We start from the raw sequence: 18,397 nt of genomic DNA on the forward strand, positions 1-18,397 counted from the left end.
TGGGGCGTCTTAGGAAAACAAGGGCAGCTCAGATGTATTCCTTGCTGTGTCTCAGGCATGTCTGTGTCCCTTATATTGTTCCATGTCATTTCTCATTACTGTCTAACTTTTTATCTCTTACCATTTCTCTGTCCACTGTAGAATGCTTTGAATGAAGGCTTGGAACACCACAATGCAGCTATGCCTGAAGCTGTACTGACACCCAGAGGAGTTGCCTGGGAATTGTTGCTTAACAAGGGAATAAAAGATTTAATTGCAAAAATCAGATGTAACCCCAAACATGCTTAACTTTAATTTAAAAAAGAAGAAGAGAGACGTTCTAAGACTTTCATCTTGAAAAAGGTAGTTCTACATCAGAATCAAGATCAAAACATGACCTCAGAAACCTGGCTTGTTATTTCTTTGAAAAAGAAGGTATTTCCAAATGAGCAGCAGGATCACTGTAGGGTGATTGTGGGTTGTTTGTTGGGTTTGGTTTTTTTAACACCTGGCCTATTTTTCTCTGATCACCACGTGACACCAAAGTACCTTAGGGGAACATAAGGCATCCATTTTGAAGAGGGTTTGATCCAAGCTTCTTTGAAATGCTAGTCTTCCATTTCCAGATATAAATTAAATTTTCAAAATCCTCACTGACCTACCTGTCAATTGCTTGACGAATTTAGAGGGCAAAAGCCAAAGGAAAAGCAGTACCTGATGTGGCTCTAACCTTAAAAGAAATAAAGCAAGATCTAGCTACACCATGTAAAACTTTGGTGAACAACAGACTAAATGTCAAAGGACTGGATGCTGATTGAAACATCTTTATTAAAAAGACCTGGGACAGGCACTAAAGGGGCGGTGTGTACATACTGCCTTAACGTCCTACAGGAAAAGCAAAAAAAGATGTTAGGCAGAATAAGGTAACATATCATCTGACCTGTTTCTTCAACAATGTATTTGTGTACTTTGACTTTTTCCAGAAAAATGTTAAACAAAGCATCATTTTGCTATGACTTTAATTTTTTCATTTAACGCAGACAAAGGAATTATTTTGGTAACCGCAAAGCCATGACAGCCACACTGCAAACACATCAGGTATACTCTGATTCAGAAGTCACATCCCCACTTGGCCCTCAGGTTAGATGGTGATGAAGCACATTAGCTGCTTGGTATCTCAGGACACCACCCAAATAATCTTAGGCCAGTTTGGGTTTCTAAACAATCTCGAAGCTACCCTAAGTGGCATGTTTGTTACCACAAACCAAACCAGTGACTCCTGATAAATAGCCTTTAGCGGTTTGGGGAGAAGAGAGACTGAACACAGGAATCCCATGAAGATTCTTGCAATTGTCTTCATAAATATGTGGCCTGATTTTCACAAGTGCTAACACTAAGTAACCCTCACTTGCCATCTTATAAAAAAAAAAACAAACCACCTCGGTTAACATGCATAACACAGAGGTCCTAGGCAAAGCAGAATTGCTGAGCCCTTACGCTTCTGCTATAGAGTAATTAGTGGAGAATAAAATTTGTAACAGGAGTTTCAGATATGGTTTTGTGCTGCATTTTTAGACACCTGGCACAGAAACAAGAATCTAGGAGTCGGGGTTACACTGGCTCCAAGCCATCTCTCTGGCTCTCTGATTTCAGCTCTTGGCATAATCCAGCCAGGTCCATCTGTCCCTGCTTGCCCATGGGTATCAACACTGCCAGAAACCTCAGCAAGGCTATGCGTTATGGTCGTGCTCCTCATGTATTTCCCTCCCATGCACACACCTTTGTGCCAGAACTGCTAAACGCTCGCTCAGTCTCAGCGAGTCACCGAGACAAAGCTGCGGGTCTTAGTGCTCCTTCCCCAGGCAGAGGAGCAGTAGGCAAGCAGGGACAACTTTTCTCCCTCCCCATTTGAATGCTTTTAAGCTTTCAGAAGTTTATCCTCTCACTGGAGACATCCTTTGGCAGGCATTTTAAGAACAGACAGCACATTCTACACCCTGACATACAAATCTGCAGCAAGGGGATTTGGACAGGTACCCTAGACATGGAAGGGCAAGGGCAGCTCCCTGCAGAGTAGCCATGCTGAGACGCACAGCCTGGGCATCGTGCTCCCTGTCCCTCAGCAGTTGCCAGGTGAACTGCAAAATCTCTCCCCAACCCAAGCACACTAAACCCAGCTTACGTCCACTGGTACTGTCTGTTTCAAGCAATGTTTTCTAGAAGAAATAAACCTCTCATGCACACCTCCACCAAGCAGAAACAGCTCACCAGTAGGTTTTTCAAGCAGCCCTAGTGAAAAAACTCACTTTTCGATCAAAGAGTCAAGAGAAGGCTCATGCCAAAATATTGCTCCCAGCCTTATCCAAACACTCTGAACTTTGTGGGTCTAAAATACTAAATTGCAAACCTCAAAACAAGACCTATTTTCACATGACTATTATTTGTCTCTAGCTTTTACTTGCATGGTATTTTGACACTTTCCAGTTTCCAGCCAAAGCTGAAATCTGAACATGCAGATATCTAAGAATTAGAGAAAATTAGCAAAGGTTTGAATTTTATGGAGTTTAACACTGTCAACTCAGGCAAAATAGTACTTCTGTGTGATAGTCTAGAGCACTTATTTTACCAAACTACATTTCTTTTGTCTTTGCAAACCTGTTAAACCAGAACTTAGGAATATGAAGAAGGTATCAATAAATACAGTCTGAATGCATATTATGAGATGTCCTAGAGTGAAAGCTTGGACACACTATGTATTCCAATGTGTGTATTACATATGTAGAGGGATACTTTTCGTACCCGTGCTCTGAAGCTTATTAGTTTTGGCTTTAATAAGAGCTTGGTACTGAGTGAGAGCACATTAAGAACCAGTATCCTCTCCAAGCAGATGGCAGCTGCTTATGGCAGGGACAGAGCACATGGACACAGGCTTGCTATTCCTGTGCAACGCTCAGAAAATTAGGACCAGGATAAGGGTTTTTTTGTCTTACTTCAAATCTTACATATAAGTAACAAGTACATGCAAATACAGGCATACACATTACCTAAAACTACTTCACTTCTTTTCTAACTTTTTTTGGACTGGAAGCCTGCCATCCTGGAGGATATTCTCCCTATATTTACAACAGTGCTTAAAGCAAGCCCAGAAGAATACAGGCTATCAATCATCCTATATCACACTAATAAGCCCAGCTAGGCCCTCTTCCAGTGCCTTTAATGTCACTGGGGGCCATGGGTCTGCTATTTCCACACCATAAATCTGAAGAGGGGAATATTCACATTCTACAGTGCCATCATTGGCTCTACTCTCTCCTCTATCCTTCTCTTGCCAGGTGCAGTTACCACATGCCTGATGCTTGCAGGAAAGCAGTAGGCCCTAAAGATCAAATTATCAAATGTCATTTTCTTTCACCCAGCCAAATGGAAGACAAAGGTACAAGAAGTGACTGCCTTGATATATTCCCCTGCTTTCTTTGCTGCAGAGCTGCGTTACTCCTTGGCACAAATTCTGCTTCTTGGTCCAGGGGCTAAAGTGAGCAAGCAAGGATGAAGCAAAGGCAAAAAAAAGGAAGAAGAAAGAGTTGTAACAAGAAAAGAGAAAAAAGAAAGAACTATATTACTTCTGCCTTGGCTATCAGCCAGAAAGTGGAAAGCAGATTTATAGCTGCTATGGTAAACAACTTAAAGAAAACCAAGGCACCCACCTATCTGTACTCTGTCAACATCAATTTCATCCTTTAAACACATTCCAAGAAAAAAAACCAACCACCTTACATTCCACTTGGAAAACTCTTTTTCATCCCCTTATCTACAGCAACTATTTTCAAGCTAGGTGGTAGTTGATTTTTTCAACATCGGTATAGGTAGGTCTCAGTCAGGCACATGCGTATTCTGTAGGCTTGAAATCACCCCAAGGAGAAGAGGAGAGCTGCACTGCTCGCATTCCCTTTTTAGAAAGCGGGATGCCAGTCAAGAAGCAAGAACTCTCTGAAGAAGCCAATTTGTAGTCTCATGGTGAGTGGGAGTGTTTTACATGTCACTGCCAAACTAATTTGTCAGTAGGATAAATTTCCTCAGCTGTGCATCAGGTGTTGAGATGCTACAAAGATCATTAAGAGCCCTCATTTTGAGGGCTCAGGGGCAGGTGGGTGGGAAAAGAGGAAGCCAAAATCCCACCCAGTTGACTCCAGGGAGCTACATTCTGAATAATAAAATTATTTGGTAATAAGAACTGATGAGGAAAAAACATCCTACAGGATGCAGTACACGATGTCCTCTATTTCTGCCACATATTGAAGGGGCAGAAACACAAACCTACCTCATCAGATGTGCCTACTGTTGTTAAAACCCCTTAGCAACTCACAGCACCTCAACAGCAAAGGCTGGAGGCTTAATTCTGGAAGAAAACAAACATTATTTGCAATGAACTCACATAAACAAATAAGGTAGTACACACACAAATCTAAACCCCATTCTGATTTCTTCCTTTTCCAATTATGGTTAATAAGAGTAGAAGCACAAGACAATGTCTTAAAGCTCAGTATTAATAGGAAAGGGGTTGCCAGAAGGATATGTAAGTACCAAATATTAATGACTTGCAGAAATTTTAATAAGTAAAAACCATGATTTTTTGATACCCCGGTTCTCCGTAGATAAGGACAGAGTTTGGCAGTAGTAACACAAAAATGCTACTAATTAACAGGGGAAGAGGTGACTAAATAAGGTTTTCCATGTATTCAATTACTTAAAGGCAACAATCGGAAGTTGCTGAATGTTCATGTTAAAGTTTCCAGAACCATCTGATTCTTGCTGTTTGCAAAGATCCCTCAGGTCTCGTGAGTGCAGTCACCATAGAGCCACAGCTCATCCCCTGGCATAGCAGGGACTGTATGTGGTAACACTTTCCCTAGTCATGGTTCCATATCTTCAGACATCACAGCAACATGAAAGGATCTTCCCATGGCCAGAACCATTCCTGAGATAGTACCAACATGGCTGAAGTAACAAAGTCTTTTGAAACATGAGTTGAGAACATATTTATCTCACCTACACCATCATCTCATGCGGGTCAGTCTTTGAGAAAATATTTTGGTGCCAACATTCCTCACCATCCCCTGTGATTTTAGCATTGTTTCCCTCTCTAAACTGTGTTTCTTTTTTCTGCAGTTGAGTCAAGGTTTGTTGACTTATCAGACATGTGAAGGAGTCCTTTCTCTTGGCTATGACAGGGATGAACATCACTAGAACTAGAGACGTTGCTTGCAGAAAGTGGACGCGGATTAAGTGACAGTGGGGGAGAGGCTCAAAACTACCTTGTGAATTAATGTTTGTCCAGGTAAAAGTCTTATTTCCAGTGTGATGACAAATCATTTTACAAATTCATATATATCCTGTATCTACAGCTGTACTTGAGGTTGCTGTATAAGCAGCTCCAGAAGGAAAAAGAAAACTACTTCTAGAAAAATTGCAAAAGCTGGATGCTCAAGTTAGCTCCCAAATAGTAACAGATACCAGCAGCAGTAGCTGCCCTTAAAGAAACTTTTGAAATCCCGCAGGCTGCAAAGCAGCACTGGCCACTAAACAAGGTTTTTCTTTGCTGTCAATCTGAAGAAAGTATGAATTTCACTGGGAAGTATTTCTGTCTGCAGTGTTACCGTCTCCAGATTGTTCTTGTATTCAATGAATGTACCACAAAATAAAAACAACTATCCTGGTTTTGAGTAGCTCTGTACAGAACTGACTATACAGAGAAAATAAGAGATTCAAACTATTTCTGGAAAGGTTTGATTTTCGAAACAAGGGATCTCACAGAGAAAACATGCTCCTTTTTTTCAGCCAAATTCCACCATTTTTAAGAGCATTCCTATTGTTCGTCAGGCTGAATTTTTTTCCTGCAAGAAATGGAGCTTCAAGACAAATTATTCAAGCAATGCCAAAATTCTGCTAGATTTTAATTGTTACATTTTAAGTTTTTAAGGGAATGAGAAAGGGCAGAAATATATCTTTTCGAACTGCAGGCACATTTCTTCAAGGTAGAATTCCAAAGGAAACCAATAATTATTCCTTTTTTGCCCCTTCACAGAAAATCTCCATAAACAATGAAGGCAGCTAAAATCTTGAAGTATATGGAGATAATTAATAACATAAAGGACATGAAATTCATTATTTACCATATCTGGGCACTAGAGTGTGAAAAGAAAAATTTAATGGTGTCATCTTTGTCAAGAAAGTCTCCAGAAATGGGGGAAAGGGAAGATTTACAGCAGCAACTAAAGAAAAGATTTCCTAATGGTGTATAAATCGTAGCTTCTACCTGGAACATGCACAAGATTTTAAGTATTGTGACTGTATCATGCTGACAGTATTGAGAGCTTTCAAAATACAGGACCAGACCCCATACTGACACGCATCACTTTTCCCCACTCAGCCTCACTCAGGGAACATGCTTTCCCCTCAAAATAATTTCTTATCCATTTGTTGGTTTTTTTTTTTTTTTTGGCTTTCTTCAAAGTACTTTTCTTGTTTAACTCATGCTTACCTTTCCCTGAATCATTCTCAGTTCTCTTTATATCACTTTTCCTTTTCTTTGAGTGCACACCTTTCCTTTCACTAATGCCCTTTCCTGTTTAATATCACTTTCTTAGTGAAAGGTGAACTGCTTTAGTCAAACCTTTCTCATGCTTCACTTTAAGGTAGTAAGAGTGGTGCCTTACAAGCTATTTGTAAAAGCATCTAAGAAAACATAAGAGAAAGAAAATGGAGAGTCGAGCAAATCAGACACTGCATTTTGTTATGCTCTAATTATATTAAGGACTACACAGGAGTGTACAGTGAAGGTGAGATGGTGATTTATACCTTCACTCAAATAAGATTTGTTTGAAAGCAATCAGTACTCATGAAACCTCACTTGGGATTTTAAACAGTGGAAAGTAGTTTATACAGGTGTACAAATAGCTGGTTAAAATACACACACTTCACTCTTATGGCTTAATCTTATAAGTGCAGCTAGAACTAAATCTGAACTAGAAAACTAATTCAGATTTTGCTATCCAAACACACCAGGAGAGAATATTTTGCATATTTAAGAGCTGATGCTGAGTTTTCCAGTGCAACTGTTTTAGGGAAACACTTGTATTTTTCAAGTCTTCTCCAACCTTTAAAATTATAAAGGTTCACTATCACTAGGGAGCTCCTGCCTAGCATGTTCAAGGCCTAAGAGTGACCTCTTTATATTTTCACTACATGAGCATTCCTTCTCCTTTCTACATGCAAACTTGCACCCCTGATGCTCTTCTCACCTTGTACCACACAAAGATTGCTCTTAAAAAAAAACCCTAAACCACCTTGTAACATCTGTGCTTTCACACTGATTTCCTGGGCAATGATCTGATTCTTGTGGCTGAGTTAAAACACTTGGCGTTCAGCCTTTTTCTTCTTCCCTCTCAGGAACCTGGTTGTTATTGCCTCATAAAGCAGTGCCTGGCTGGTATTACTAGCTAATTAATGCCTATTTAGCGTAAAGGGCTGCAGTCACCTTCCAGCCCCTACAGGCGTTTTTTCTTCCTTTCCCTGACAGAACCAGATGGCATTCTGGCTAACCTTTGCCCACCCTTCACGAGCCACGCACTTGATTCAGACAACACATCTACAGTTCTGGAAACACACTACCACTATAGCTGGACAGATGCTAGAAGACTTGCTGTTACTGCCCCTAACAATGGGAAAATTGACTTTGATTAAAAGATGTAGATTAAACCTCTACCAAGGTTTAGTATTCTTTTCATTTTATATGCTGCTGTGGTTTTTATTTTATTGAATTTTCCAGCTCTTATCATATAACAGGGTGACAAACATAACTAGGAAGAGAAATACATGGCCAACAATGAATGCTTACAGTATGCTATGAAGGAATGGTCATCCCAATCTCACTACACCATTTGATCATAAGATAAATCAGGATGATGAACCTGCTCATGTTCAAAGAAAGAGTCCAATTACATGTTTCAGTGGAGTCAGCTCAGAATACTTAGCTTTTTTCAAGATCAAGCACCAGTAGTCCAAGTAATTGTCTTCCCGTTGTTTTTTGTATGCACCATACACGCTAATTTGACGTTCCTATTAAGCTACGATCTGCCCCAGCTCCTGGTTACTGCATCAAGATGTTGTTTCATAACCTGCCCACTCCACACATTGGTTGCACATCAAAAAGCCATCAGAAAGGAGCAAAACATGAAATACCAGCAACCAAAAGCCACCTGAAAATTAACTAACATGAAGCTCACTTAATTAAAAGCAAAAGCATAAATAATTTCCTCTGAGAAAGACCCCTGCCTCAAAACCATTACATTCAAATTGCTCTTTACTCCAAAGCTTGTGATCAAAAGCAACACCAAACACCATAATTATTTGTAGGTCACATATTCACTTCTCTACTTTCATTGACTGAAGTAATTTAAGGCATCTCTCTATTTGCATACTTTGTCTTTTTAGCTACACTCCTCAGAAACAATTACTTCATCTTAAAGAGGTGTTTTATATACATATGTATACACACACACACATATATATGTATATATAGCAATGTCAGAGACACTCTAGATAACCTGCAGCTATATTATGACCAGCTGTGGTCTAATCTGCTCCTAACATCTGAGCAGGGTCACTCCCAAACCATATCTGGGAGAAAAATGACCTTGAGAAAACAGTCCCAGTTGGTCAACTGATGACACTTTCCCTCACACCAAGTCCCCTGTCACTTGCCCTAGTGACAGGCTATAGGATATTGCACTTTGAGCTAGAAGTGCTACACAGTATTTCAGACTAGATGTAAAACACTGGACACCGATGACTCTTAAAAGATCCGTAAGAATTCTATGTACAGGAGGAATTGTCCCCTCTAAGCTCTGCCATATTCTTTTTTGGGAATTTTTCTAAAATCTTTTCTGCAAGTTTTATTTGAAAAATAATTTCTGAAGGGACAAAACTCTGTGAAGAACCTGTGAGCTACTTCAGCTGCCAAAATATAATAATGTTTTCTAGTTTTTCCTTAAATTGACAGGTTAGAAAGACTTTTTAGGTTGCAAAGTCAAGCTCCCAGAAGCCACAAAATACCAAAGCTCATGTCATCTGAGCATCATACTCCAGCCCTGTTGCACTCAAGCATTTTGACAACCTTTAATCACCTTGCCACTTGCTACTTTCTTCTATTGGACTCTTGCCTCACTGTTTAAATAGAGACCTGCTTGATATCCTATTGTATTTTGTATATGCAGTGCACAGCCTCAAGTTTTGTTTATTCCACACTACCAAAACTGTGCACAGAATGTAAAATGATTAATTTTCTCCTAAGCATCTCTGAGAGAGTCTCCCCATGGTATCCAAATTTTTTGTGACCATAAAATTTACCCTCACTGTGCTCCTCTAAGGTAAGGTTGCAATATTATCTGTATTCTGCAGATGGGCATCTGAAAGGGAGAAGGAAGGCAGGCACAAACTTTCCATTAATTTTAGTAAATCAACCTGAGGCACACAGAAATCCTATTTCTCAGTTTCCAGCCCTTCACTCTCTTTCAAAGTCTCCTTGTTATGGCCTCCCAGGAACCCATCCTACTTCACAGTGGATGTGCGTAGAATGAGGAGCCCATTGTTACTGGTCATTTGTGAAAAGTTTGTTGTAAACCTGCATCATTCAGATATTCTGTCAGCAAAATTGAGGGGAGAAGCCAGTCCTCCAGAGCAGAATTCAACTGCCTTAACTGTAATAATACTTTGCTTTCTCCACTGAAATCCCCAGCTTCATTTACTATACACCTTCCAGCTTGTCAGCAAATGAGGCAGTGTCTAAAATACTTCAGAGCTTGCCCACCAGTATAATGAATAATCTGCATCAGCTCAGAACTGCAGATTCTGGAGAGAAACAGTGACAGACCGTTTTCCCCACATCCTTAGCCTGTCTCACTCAGCTTTTATGTATCTGCACCCCATGCCCCCCACCTTTTCGTTATTCCCATTCTGATTTCCCAGACATCTGTATGTCCCCTGTGCTCCTAATTGCCAGCTCCCATTCCCTAACCCTGCTCCTCAAATTCCTGCACAGGCTCCCTTTTTGCTTCTAATCCTTTGGCTCTTGCAACCTCTTTTCCTTGGTTCCTCCATGCACTTTTTCGTCACCCATCTCCATTTGACCATGACTGCTGTTTCCCTTTTCTCATTGCTACTGGAGACCAGCTGGTGAGCAGCATGGGCCCCCTTCCCTCAGCCCAGTGAGCAGGCCTGCAACCAGGATTAAGCACAGAGGGACATAAGTGCTCCTCTATGCAGACAGAAACTTTTGAAAGCAAAGCTCTTGAAACTGTGGTGTCTCCAAAGTGCATGAACAATATCAGCAGCAGGGCAAACTCAGGGGTACTTTTCTCAAGACAGCAAAAGGCATCTCCCCGGTATTATGGTGGCACTTTATTAAATGTCAAGCCTCCAAAAATTCATTCCAATGAAGTTCATTCCACTACCAGCACTAAAACATCTCAGGAAACAACTGCTGGATTTATTTATTTTAAAGAAGGTAATTTAAAGCAGCACATTTCCCACAAACCTTGTCTCCAGAAACAACTGACTTTTTTGATAAAGTTTTAACTAAAAGAAAAAGAGAAAGAATCAGTCAAAGACTGAGTCTTACCATGAAAAATTTCAGCCAAAACAGTTAAAGTTTAGAGAAGCTATAAAGAAAACAATTCCTTATAGTAGGCAGTGACAGGTACACTTTACTCCAGGCAGTGTTACTGACTTTGCTTGTAATTAATAAATCTACCAAACATAATTGTTCCGGCTAAGCAAACATTTCCAGTCACAGTGATGTAAACAAAATCATTCCTCTTATCAATTAGAAGTTAGTGCACATGTTGTCACCATGTCTCCACACTGCCTAAACATGCCTAAGCATCATTTTTCTCCCATCTTTGCCAGCTCCAAATTTTAGGCCCTGCCATTCCAGTCTGTGGAAAACCGAATCTGAATTCACCATCCTTCACATTACAAAGAGCATAATATCAAGAACTGATCCAGAATCCCTGAAGGTAATGGGAGAAAACCAGGTGAGTGTCTCCTGGCAGTACTACCCAGATCACCCTTTTTTACCATGACATCTCCTTCTGCCAGCAGTTTCCAGTTTGCTGAAACGGTTCCCATTAGTAGCCTCACGCTATGCAGCCTCCCGCCCACACTGCATCTGCCCTGGAGCTGTGCTCAGCAAGTACCTTGCAGCCCCTTCCACACACATCCAAGACAGAAAGACAAGCTGGAAGAAGGACCACAGGGTCTCTGTTTCTAATTTTTCTATATTAAGTTTTAAAGCCCATCCATGGAGATACAGATACAGCAGAACTAGAAATGTAAAGCAGAAGTGACGTACACAATTATATGTTACATACTTGGGGGGGAAAAACAATCCCAAAACACCACAATTTTTCAAAGCCAGCAACAGAGTTCAGACAGGTGCTTCCCATCTAAACTTTGGTAGTGATTATGGATCTACTGCTAGTTTTGAAAATCTAAAGTGAAAGGACCAAAAAGCTGAGAAACACTTCTAAAATAGACAAGAATAAGAGATGCTCTTACACAAATCTGAACACGGCAAACAGGGTTGTGGGGGTAGAAATCTCTTACGTGGTGGAATTACCAGCCACAAAACAACTGTTTAGTCATCTTACACCAACAGTGGTATCTCTGGTTCAAGATTATAGGAAAACTATTGCCTACATCTTTGAAAGTAAGCAGCAGTTGTAGAGGTTTCTGCTTTGTCACATTGCCTCAGAGCTACCTTAAGGGTGAGTGCTTTGGTCTTTCTCATAAACAGTTGCCATGAAGGTTCCCTTCGCTGGAACTTCAGGCGACCAAAATAACGTATTTACTTTTGGAAACGTGGATCTAGATTTATTAAGATCGCAGGGTGCCAGAGAGAAAAAAGCAAAGGCAAGAACATACAATAATGAAGAAAGAGGAAGAAACAGAAGGGAGGAGGAAAAGAGAAGCAGTACATCAGCACAATTCACTAAGCTTAAGGGAGCCACTAGGAGTTGTCTGTGGTGATGGTGACAGTGCATCATCAAGCAGAGAAATGCAGAGGGCTCTTACTGCAGCATACGTGTCTGGCTGGCGTCCTTTTGTTTGTCAGGTACCTCGTAGTGTGGGGAAATCTTGCCAAGGCCGCTGTCACTCAGCATCCTCTTTCGAACTGCAGGGTTCCACCGATCTGATATTCTAGGGAGGGAAGAAGGAAGAGAAAAGCATTTGCCCCTCAAAAATTACCTTGTATGCTCCACTTTGAAGCTTTCTTATATTTACCAGTTTCCAGGATTTTTTAGCTCATAGCAAGCTAAAATATCTTAGTTCACTATGAGTACAAGACTGTTCCTAAAGACGAATAGGAGCATTTGTGGTCTGTCCAGGGGATGAGAAGGAACAGAGACACTTCCCCATCATTCTTAGGCACAAAGGTCTTCAGGGCCTTACACAGTGGTATCAGAGCCCTGACCATGCAGAGAAGGGGTTTGTAACTTATTGGTTCAGCCTCATGGCAGGGCAGATACAGTCAGGGGGTGTGAGGAGGCTGCAAGGTGCCAAAGTCCATTAGTCCTGCTCCAGGATGCTTAATGGACTAGATGTTATTCCACTGTCCTTCTTTCATTACTATGGCTGCATCTGATCCTGTCCCCAGCTCCCCACCCAAGATTTGCCCCCACACATCTCCCAGTCCTTCAGAAAAAGGAGCCAGAAAAGAGATGTCCAGCTCTATTACAACTGCTGAAAGCCAGATCGCAGCACCACTCACCCAGAGGCCTGCTCCACTACCAGATCAGGCATTCCTGGTGGCGTCCCCGCCTGCTGTGACATTACCAGCTCTGGGTCCAGAATAAAAATCTCGTCCTGCGAAATTTCCGTCACAAAGTGCAAATGTTCCTGTTGGAGTGATACAAGGAACAAACAATGAACCTGCAGCATCACTGGTCTCTCAGAGCACCCAGGTGGCTATAGGAAAGCTGGGTGCACATCAGGGGCTCTGGAGACCATTCATGGTACTCTGTCCGTGTATTTATTTACACATATACACACACTAAAACCAATGCCACTGAAGCCACCAATAAATACTTCATTGATTTCAAGCCAAAAAAGATTTCCAACCAGCAAGCTTCATACTCACAACACTTAAAAGGCTGCAAACTCAGTGACTATGTCATTCAGCTGAAAACTGGAGGTCTACCCGAAAAGAGGTGGTTTGCATTTCGAAATGAGGACCAACACCTAAGGTCTGCCCCTCGACGATGGTTGACAGAGATGTTCATTGTTTAGGAGTACACTCCCAGACCTCCATTGCTTGTACATTCTGGTTTCACATCTCCGTTACCAATACTGTCTTTCTCAGTCCCTCTTTTTTGTTATTGACACTGAAGCCTCATCATCCTTCAAAAAACACTGAATGTGAGTAGGCCTGTCTACATAGGTGAATGGGCAGGAAATTTCCCATCGTTTGTGCACTGGGATGATCACACAGTATTGGTCTTTTCCCCACATAAACACAGGGCAAAGGAGTAGGAGGGAATGATGACCATTTGTACACAGTCAAGTATTAAAGAAATGCAGAATAAACCAAACAGAGTCACATTGTTCAGTTTAACCTGTAGCAGCATCTTCTTCACCCTCACTTTCCAAATGTTAAAGTACAACTTCATCAAAGCATTTATATGACTGTGTGCAAAGAAGTCCCATGGTGGCTACATGCAGACACTAAACCTGGGACCTCTGAACTAAAGCCACAGCTCCTTCTGCTTGAACTAAACCACCAGCTGCTTTTGCTAGGAAACAGTCATATGTTTGTGTGATTCAGAGACAGCTTACACAGTTCTCAGGGGACCAGATACAAATGACCACTGTGAAATCAACAGTTTGCACTTAATGCTGAGCCACTAATTTGTCTGTTTTGGCTACAAATTAGAAACACCAAGAGCTCTGTAAAATTTTCAGAGTGTCTTTTAGAAAATATATTCAGATTGTCAAATCTATACCACAGGTTTGAATCCAAGGGAACTACACACTGTTTTGGGGATCCTTGGGAATATTTGATACAGCTCTGTTCATAATTCTTAATTTGTAACATCACCTTAATTTGCATAGCTATTTCACGTCGCACACAGGATCAAGACTTCTGGTGACTAAAAGCATCAGTGAAAAGAAACTCAAATACTCTAGTGCCACACAGATGCCCTCAGTAAGGCTTGATAAAAATAACAAATGTAGCAAATTCTGATCTCTACATCAGATTGGTAGTAAATAGAAGAGCAGATGGTCAGCAGATATAAAACTTCAGTGAAACGATGTGAATTACATCAACTAAAAAATGGCCCAGAATTTTTTCTCTACTTTTCATGAGACATCGGTAGTATTTTAGAATACACAGGATGAATGGCACATAATTCATTTTAAGCTGCATTTGACATAGCTTTAAAAAAATCTATAGAAACAGTAACTGAATAAAGATTTACCTGAGATCTGTCAATGCGGTAAAAACGATCAGCAGAAGTTGCTGCAAGACAGAGAAACAACAGAGCCACAGTGAAGAAAATGGTCTGAGCAGAGCTGCATGGACAAGATGGGCTGAGCTAACATCACTACCACATAAGACAACCTTTGTGCCAGTGCAGTCACAGTAGTTTCACAAGAACATAGTCTGATTCATTAAGTCCATATTCCTATCCCATTAAATGGTGAATATAAAGGTAAGGCTTAACAAAACAATATTCACTGAAATTAACAACTTGAAATAAATATTTAAAAATGTGTAAAATTAGTTCAGGCTTATAGGAAGAATTGATCACATTAAAATATGTGAGAGAAAAAGCTGCATTGTTCCAATGAGACTAAAGCCAGCATATACTGAAGTTGATGGGTCTAATAGGATTATTTCAAATTTTGCATCTAAAGAACAATAACATGCTTGGGAGCTCTTTGTAAATCAAATACAGGGCCAAAGATATTCACCCTGAATTACCAATATGCTCAAGGAAAATTTATGCTACTCATGAAAAACACATGAAAATAGGGGAGATTCACTGAATAAAACACCTAATATGAATCTTGTCACTGCCAAATAATTTATATTACTAAACCCAGAAGTATTTTATCACCTACAATGTGTTTCATCAGATCTTATTTTTTGTTTCTGCTTTGCATTTAGTTTGGCCAGTGAAATCAGATTCGTTCATTCTGGAGTTTTGACACAAGAGCACAGTGATGTAGCATTGTAGGTTTTGGCACTGCAAGGGAATATCAAATCCCTAAAGACAAAAACTGAATGCATTTACCCACCCAGCTTTCTCCAAAACCCAAACAGATTCTCAATATGTTTTTTATCAATTTCCCTCATGAGAGACAAGGAAGAGTGATTAGAAATTGCCACGGAGAAATTGTTTTTGTTTAAAACAATAAAAATTTCAATCTCCCCCTGCTGAAGCTTTTGCAAAAGCAGATGCCATCCATTTTAGCTGCTAATTCCAGTGCTCTGGAGCCTGATGTAAAGCCCAGATAAGCCATCTGCTTTGACAAAGTCTGGGTCAAATACAAGAGCAACTCTCCAGGGAGTTACATGAAGTGTCTTACAGGGAAAGGGAGGTACATTTCCGTCACCCACACACTATAGTGCGTAAACACTCTACTACTTAAGGGGAAACCAGAGTGAAGAACACAGCCTTACCAGCAGCAGCACGTTGCCACAACCGCTGCACTCTAAATACAGGCAATGCTATGCAGTAAGTGCTGATCGTCACAGCAGTGACGCTAATAAACCAAACCTCTAACCACCCTTAGAAGAACACGTCTCCGTGGCGTGACAAAGCTACAGCAGACATTTTGATTGCTAGAAGAAGGGCCTGTTTCATTTTTTGGAGGGGAAAGGGGGACACTCAACTCCTTTTTTACCTGCTCAGTGTAACAAGAAGGAATAGTTTCCCCTCTGTAGTAATACTCTCAGGTGCATTATGCTTCACATGCACACCAGAAACAAGCAGCACACTAGGCACAAGAGAAAGGAGATGCACTTACCATCTAGGAAGCACCATCTAGGAGAGAGTCTCTGAACAGAAAGTACTCTGGGGAAAGAGCTTTCCTGGTCCTGGATAGGGCAGGGAAATGACATTAAGAATAACAATCTGTTTTTTTCTCTAAAAAGGACTATTTTCTTGTTTCAGCTTTTTTCTTTTTGCTATACTGATGTTGCACAATGTGCAAAACCTACATAACCCAAACCCACTGGATTTGGTTCTCACTGACATCAGGGTTTGACTGTAATATAGAAAAGAGTAAACTGATATAGTTAGCTTCAGCCATCCTCAGCTAACCCCCTCTTTCAGCTCAGCAATACCAAAAATCTTTGCATCAAAAACAGCTTTCTCAGCTGTCTACAGCCCCTCCTCTCCTCCCCCCCCCCCCCCCCTTATTTGTGGAGACACAGGAACAGAGAGAGGTGAAGGAGGTCAAAGATACAGATCAGTATCAAACAACAGCCATGAACTCTAATTGTTTTGTTTCTGGTGTGCCTGTCACCTTCCTTTATTCTAGCTCAGTATTTTTACGCTTTTTTTCTCCTCTACTGATCTGCCACTCAAAGCAATTGCCCACTTCCACTGTCTCTAGTGTGTCCCAAATGCACACCAGGGTGAAAAAAGTGTTATCCCCTGCACCCAGGGGATGCAGGGAGTGCAGACCTGGGGACCACCGCCAGCCAAACAGAGAGCCTGCATCAACTTGTTCCCATTCTGGCTAAAAAGGCCTGCTCCTTGGGAGCTGCCAGACGTTATTTCAGGAACCAAACCAAATGACTGGGGAGGAACAAAGACCTTCTTCCTGACCTGTACTCGCCAAGGAGTCAAACAGGCTGCTCCTTGCTTTTTCAGCGCTCACTGAGCTGGAGAGGCAAAAGGGATCTCGGAAAGCAGAGGGTGGTCGTGGCTGTGCTCCATGCTGCCAGTGGATGGCCAGCCAACTTCCTAAAGCCACTGGGACACAATGTTTAGACACAAATAGGTTTGCACAGAACTAAACACAACAACATGGATCTCAGACACACACCCAATATTTGTATGGAGACAGATTCTATCCTTATTTGCATCTTAAGCAGTAAAATCAGTGCATCTGCAAATGATGCAAATTCAGGTACATATTAGTTCAAGATTAAACTTTACTCCTCCTTCAGACAACAGACTATAGACTACCTTTTTGAGAAGAGTATTGCTCTGCATGGAAATCCCAGAATGTGAATAATGTACATGTACATATATTCATAACATGGGCATAGACAGGCTAAAACAGACCAGGATACCATGATATCTCTTTGGGACTTCTCAGATTATCACACAGGAGCCCAGCACCTTTCCTGACAGTACGATGCAAGACAAATTATTTTCATATTGAGAATTGTATGACTATGCCAGGTCAGCAGTTTTCTGAAGGTCCAACAACAGGAAGTAAAGGCTGGCTAAAAGAACAAGTTCCAAAAAGAGATTTCAAACAATGATGGGTTTTCAGCCAGAAGGGACAACAGGGCTATGAACACTTAACCCATAGCAAAATGCAGAAATCCACCACTTCAGCCTGAGCTTCAGCAGACCTTCTAGAAAGGCACCCAGCCTACACGAGGGACTCCAAGTGCCACAAAACCTGCCATTTCCTCAGGCAGCTGACGCCATGTGCATAGTTTGAAAGTGGAAAGTGAAGCCGATTCATATACAAGAAGAAGAAAAGTCCAGGAACACCAGTGTTAAAATGAAAGTTTATGGTGTATCAAAGACATCCAACACATCTGGAACATTCATACATTTTCTCAAAGATTCACAGTTTCCTATATATTTTTCTCTGCTTTTACGGCTTAGTGTCTATACCATTAAGAAAACCTAAATGTAGTAGTTGTTTCTCAGAAATTTATCTTACTGTTTTGCAAGTCTGACATATTTCTAAAATACTTCTTATCTGAGTAGCCACGTGTGAGAAAAAGTTAAGAAAAAAAAAAAGAATACATTGTCAGAAAAATGGGTTTCATCAGTTCAATTCCCCAGACTTCCCAGACATATGTCAGTAAGACCATGGGGAAGAAGCAGTTTAATTTCTTCAACCTGGGGAAAACCTCAAATAATGCAAGGAAGTTGTCATTTCAACCTGACTGGGTAAAAAAATAGTCCAGATTTATTACAGAGCAAATAATGCCCTCATAAGTTAAGCGGCAGGCATTGCTTTTTGATTTACATAAAGGTATCTGACACTTTTTCAGCCACCTGAGAAAAAATGAAGTCACCCTGATGTTGCACAGATACGCACAAGTTATTGGCTCCCCCAGCGTCCTGGTCAGCAGGGTGCCTCCATGCATTATGTGTTGTTT

At 41.0% G+C, this 18,397-nt stretch overlaps 1 protein-coding gene across 3 annotated transcripts in view; it reads right to left on the bottom strand.

Annotated features, from left to right (window-relative positions):
* The window catches only part of DGKI (diacylglycerol kinase iota), a 221,507-nt gene that overhangs the window by 39,794 nt on the left and 163,316 nt on the right, over positions 1-18,397 (bottom strand). For all 3 annotated transcript variants that reach the window (XM_075116925.1, XM_075116915.1, XM_075116931.1), the window contains 4 exons: positions 16,069-16,138; positions 14,514-14,554; positions 12,806-12,933; positions 12,109-12,234 (listed from right to left, as the gene is read on the bottom strand). In XM_075116925.1, the coding sequence (XP_074973026.1) occupies positions 12,109-12,234; positions 12,806-12,933; positions 14,514-14,554; positions 16,069-16,138 (365 nt within the window). The remainder of the gene's footprint in view (positions 1-12,108; positions 12,235-12,805; positions 12,934-14,513; positions 14,555-16,068; positions 16,139-18,397) is intronic.

The sequence above is a fragment of the Phalacrocorax aristotelis genome, chromosome 1, assembly GCF_949628215.1.
Source record: "Phalacrocorax aristotelis chromosome 1, bGulAri2.1, whole genome shotgun sequence".
Taxonomy (NCBI): domain Eukaryota; kingdom Metazoa; phylum Chordata; class Aves; order Suliformes; family Phalacrocoracidae; genus Phalacrocorax; species Phalacrocorax aristotelis.